The sequence below is a fragment of the Nelusetta ayraudi genome, unplaced genomic scaffold (genome assembly GCF_046127955.1).
Source record: "Nelusetta ayraudi isolate G7.1 ecotype Tasmania unplaced genomic scaffold, CSIRO-AGI_Nayr_v1 ptg000053l, whole genome shotgun sequence".
In the NCBI taxonomy this organism is placed as follows: domain Eukaryota; kingdom Metazoa; phylum Chordata; class Actinopteri; order Tetraodontiformes; family Monacanthidae; genus Nelusetta; species Nelusetta ayraudi.
The window spans coordinates 6,883,712-6,888,779 of NW_027466103.1; the positions used below are offsets into that span (position 1 = coordinate 6,883,712).

Below are 5,068 nucleotides of genomic sequence, written 5' to 3' on the forward strand. Positions count from 1 at the left end.
GCCGAGGTGCGTTCAAAGACGCCGACTCGTCAAAGTGCTGAATGAACCTGCTCCGCTTATCAGTTGTGACTCAGGCCGGAAACTGTCCGTGTGACACTCAAAAGTCACATTCCACCTGACGGCATGGCAGGAGGAGGAGGAGGAGGAGGAGGAAGAAGACGGGGGACTTTCCTGCCCTTCCACTCCCTTCTCACCGCAGCATGCGGACGGCCTTTCATTTAGAAAATGCAGCTTGTGGAATGGTGCCACGTAACCGTACACCGTATCGGAATTAAATATCACAGAAGGACTGACACACACACACACACCCGCACACACACACAAAAATATGAAATAGGGAGCAGGTGAGGTTATGTCAAAAATGCAGGAATATTTATTCAAATAAATACACACTCACACACACACATCGAAATAGAAAATAATTTAAACAAGGCGTTTGCCAGTAAACCCTTAATCCTGGAAACAAATAAATTAAACTTGGCGTTTTTGGGAGATATTCCTCCCAGGAAAGCAGACTTGAAATAGATTTTTTCCATCATCATCATGATTATTTTACACGTGGGTGTTTCAGTCCTTGTGTCTGGAGCTCCTGAAGATCTCCCCATGTGGCTTTGACAGCTCAGTGCCGAGCATTCCTTCCTTCCTTCCTTCCTTCCTTCCTTCATCTCGGGACCAGGATGACCTCGTCTTCCTCTTTGGTCCGCGTTGTATTTGTGCCTCTATGGTCCAACTTTGACGCTACGGGAAGAGATTGACACAACAAGGCGTTACTGCGCGTCCCGAGACACATAACGATTTCTTTTTCTCTCGTTTTTTTAAACACTCAGATTTGGAATTCGAACGTTAATGTCAGCGGCGTGTCACGGTGCGCCCCTCACCATATTAGGAGCGGTTCGGAGCCGTAGTCCCCAGCGTGCAGCTCCGCCTCAGGGCGCCCTCGCCATGCGCCTCTCCTGCTGCCCCGGCGACGCGCTCTCGTTGTCCTGCCGCGTCTTAAAGTCCTGGATGGCCTTCCGGTTCTGGTAATCGATCAGGGCCATGGTGATCACCGCGTTCCAGCAGTTCTCCTCGCCGCTGCACCGGAAGTCGATCTCCTTATTGTCCGTGGTGACGATGGTGAAGTAGACGAACTTGCCGGTGCGCTCCACGCAGTCCACCTTCTTGATGGACTGCAGCTTGAGCTCCTTGCCCCGGCTGCGCTTCTGAGTGTCGGCGTACATGTTGAGGCTGTCCGTGGTCAGCACGCACGTCTTCCTCTTCCAGAACTGGAGCAGGTTGTCGCTCCTCTTCTCCAGCTCTCCCTCCTTGAGGACCTGGCTGAGCTCCTCCACGGACATTTTCATCGTCTGCGCCGGTGGGGCGGGCGGGGTTTCCTTTCCAGCGCGGTCGCAGTAATCCAGAGCGGCTTTGTGAATGAACCAAGGTGGCAGCGGGCTATTTTATAGTCGACTTCCGAGCCGGGCCCTTCCCACTTGACGTCAGATGATTGGGGAATGCATCAACAGTTGCCAGCGAGGGGAGGAACTCGCGGCTGCGGCGGGGCAGAGGGCAGAGGAAGTCCTAAGGTGGACCCAATTACTCCACCGACAAGTTAATTACTAATCCACATCCTGCCGCCGCTCACATCCCTCCAAATATTTGCCCACTGTCGTCTGCAGCGAGTGATTCAGTCTGATGTGGTTACGCACCAGATGTGCGCCGAGTGGGCCGAGCGCCGTGCGTAAAAAGGAAAAAGTAGCCATCAGACGCGTATGTGTGTGTGAGTGTTTTGTTTTTTTTATTCTATTCCCCCCTTAAAGTTTATGATCTATTTTCTCCACTGCACGCTGGCCATTCATTCATTGCCACCCATGCAGCGCTTGCAGACTAAACCTGTTCCGTCTGGGTGAAGCTTTAAATAAACTTTTGACATCGTGTTGAATTCAGCCCAAAAATAAAAACAAGAGCGCAGCAAGGTTGTTAAGCGTTAGCTCGTCGGCTCTGCTGCTGTGTGCGTACTGTCATTTTATTTCCTAGCAGTTATTTCTTGCTCTTAAGTCTGTGAAGGTTCTCAGTCGTCCAGATCGTCCTCATGTTGAAGGCTTTAGCTGAGACAACTTAATCCCTTAATAACACTTCTAACTCATAAGTGTGAATGAGAGCTTATTGATTTGAAATGCTCTGAAGTGTTGCTCAACTAGCCTACGTTAAGTTGATGTCATGTGTAATTGTGATCCTGTCTGGACTCTCGAGACGTGTCGTATTGGTGGTATTCTGAGGTGTATTAATTCAGGTAGGGCTGAGTGTGACGTCACTGAAGGCCCAGGTGTGAACTGCAGAAGAACAAACATACCGGATTATCTGCAAAGTTCCCTGTTATTAAGTATTAGACACCAAACTGTTGTTATTCTTGTTTAAAGAGGCGCAGAGCTGGGTGTCTAGTTCAGATTCAAACCGACGAAGAACAATCCAAGGGAAGAAAAAAAAAAGAAAAATGCTAATTTGCCCTCATGGGGGATATCTCAAACACTCCAAACTGTTCCGAAAACAGGACAGAAAGAGTCATTTATGGGAAGAGGAATGTCTAAATGATGCACCAGGTGTTTTACTTTGGCCGTGACCTACACACTCATCGGAATACAAGAGTGAGTCAGGTGAGCTGCAGGTGTGTTCCGTCCTGTTATCGCTTTCCTTTCCCTCTTTCCACTCCCAGGCCGAGTGACCTGCAGTGACCTCACGGTTCACAGTGGCTCCGCTCTGGCTGAGTCCCGCGGACCACCGAGCTGCTGAAGGTGAACCAGGCCGGCTCAGGTTTACAGCAAACCTCCTGGGTGCCATCAAACACTGTTGAAGGTTCACTTCCACCCTGCTAGCGAACATCACCTCTCAGAGTTGCCCCGTTAGAGCAGCGATATGAATTCAAACACCTCTGCGCAGCATTGTAGTCAAGACCGCAACAACCGAGACCAAGACATCATCAAGACTAGAGAGTGTTAAGATGGAACACTGGACCAAGTTGAGACCAAGACTCAATATGTCAATCAAAAATCACAACAGAGCAAATTACCTGTATCTTTTTCTTGAAATGGAACAGCAACATTCCTTTTCAGCAAGGCACCTTTAACATTTTGCTGATTTGCCAGCTACTTTGCGTAAAAACCTTTAATGCCTGAGCTCAACACCGTGAAAGAGCTCAAAGTTCTGCCAGTGGCTCTGGGGATGAGGCGGTGAGACAAAAGCTTTCTTTTCTGTTATTATCTTTCACTGTAGCGTTGCCTCAACCGCTCTTGATCAATAATCCCCGAGACAAGACGGAGTAAAAATGCCTCCTGGTCCGAGAAGAGACCCTTAAAAAGTGGTGTTGAGGGCAAAACCAATCTCCAGCACTACAGCACAACCTCCGTGTCTCCCTGAGTTCTAATAATGAAAGTGCCCTCAGGATTTGACACTCGGACGTCGCCACAATCGTGCAGACTTTTCACAACACCCGAGGCGTCGCCACGGTGATTCACTTTAAAATAGGCGCTACAGCGCAGGCCGTGGCGCCTGATGGCGGCAGTGACGCCCACTTTAATCATCCCGTTCCGGAGAGAAACAAACCGCATGTGTGCGCTGAGTCAAGCGGCTCGTCGGCCAGTGTTGACAGTGGAGGTGCACCGCTGTCTCGTTACAACCTTCATCCATTCCGGAGGCTTTTCTCTTTGTAGCCCCGCTCCGCGCGTGTGTGTGTGTGTGTGTGTCAAGGATGTGTACACGAGAGCAAATATAGGTTTTATATTTTATTTTCTACTATATCTTGGTGTGTCCCAGCAGTGACTCAACACAGCAGCGACGGGGCTCCTCACCCTGGAGGTGGAGGCCTGCTGAAGGACGGCCAGGTGTCCCTGCGTGTTTTTGGACCACGTCGTTCCGACTCCAGTGTGTGAGGAGGTGGAGTTAGAGCAGGGCTGGGCAAACCTTTGTGGACTGGTGGGCCACACTGGCTTCTAAAATGTGACCGGAGCAGATGGATGGAGTGTTTTGGTGAGCCACCAACAAAACATCATGGGATGTGTCGAAAATGTGCACTTTAATGTCAATGGAAAATGAACAATACCGTTAAAACAAAATATCCGTTTTTGAAGCCCCACAGTATTTAACTCTTTAGTGAAATTACATTGGAGGAACTTGTAGAAGTTCGGGCGGATTAAAAAGCTTAGCATGTGGCCCCTGGGCTGTAGTTTGCCCATGCCTGCATTAGACGGTCACTGATTGAATGCAGCAGAAACTTAAACAAAATACAAAAAAAATATTCTAATCGCAACTCCTCCTCTGGATCTCAAGGATCTAAATTAAAGATACTTTAAATTTTCTTTGAATAAAGTGTTTTGACCTGATCGCCGACTCAAATGATCAACGTCTCCCTGTTTTCTTCCCCTTGTTTTTCAGCCTTTTGCGCTGTGTTTCAGCTGCGCGAGGTATATCAGGCTCTGTGCTGCAACAAACTTAGCACGGTGTCGCCCTCCCCCCCTCGCACAGACAAAACAAAAGCTGGGAAACAGAGGCAGGAAGTGAGACGGGCCATCTGCAGGTTTTGTTTGAGACCAAAACAGGGCGATGGTGTGACTTGCTAGGGCACCAAGGCTGACAAAAAAAAAAAAGAAGGCCTCTTCCTTTTTTCTTTTTGAAAGCTTTATTGACTGGACTGCGTGTGACGGTTGCAGGCGTGCGCAGGTGTGGCGAGGGAGCAGGTGGAAGCACAAGAACGGCGCAAAGTCTTTGAGTCGTGTCTGTACACGAAGCTCCATGAATCACAGCAACACAAAGGGGAAACTCGTCGGTTGTGGAGGATTGAATAAGTGCTTATTATTCTTTTAAAACCAGCTGAGACAGTCGGCTTACATTTATTAGAGCCATTGCAAATGTGGACTTTCTACATTTTTTACACGTTAAGGGGTTAGTGGTTTATTTTGTTCTCAGTCAAGTTTGCAAAAACAAACACAGCCAACCTGTGAGCGGCAAGGCAACACGTATTTGACTGGCAAATCTCTCTTCTGGGCACTGGGTGAAAACGCAGACTGCTTAACGTTTGAAACACAGCAGTGATCTT

At 48.8% G+C, this 5,068-nt stretch overlaps 1 protein-coding gene across 1 annotated transcript; it reads right to left on the reverse strand.

Moving 5' to 3' along the window:
- Nucleotides 1-350: 350 nt before the first annotated feature.
- phlda2 (pleckstrin homology-like domain, family A, member 2) lies at nt 351-1,424 on the reverse strand. Its single transcript, XM_076038038.1, has 2 exons — nt 879-1,424; nt 351-738 (listed from the first exon to the last, which is right to left on the reverse strand). Exon 1 carries the CDS (start codon nt 1,341-1,343, stop codon nt 927-929), a length of 417 nt encoding a protein of 138 aa, XP_075894153.1. The 5' UTR covers nt 1,344-1,424; the 3' UTR covers nt 351-738; nt 879-926.
- Nucleotides 1,425-5,068: the final 3,644 nt, after the last annotated feature.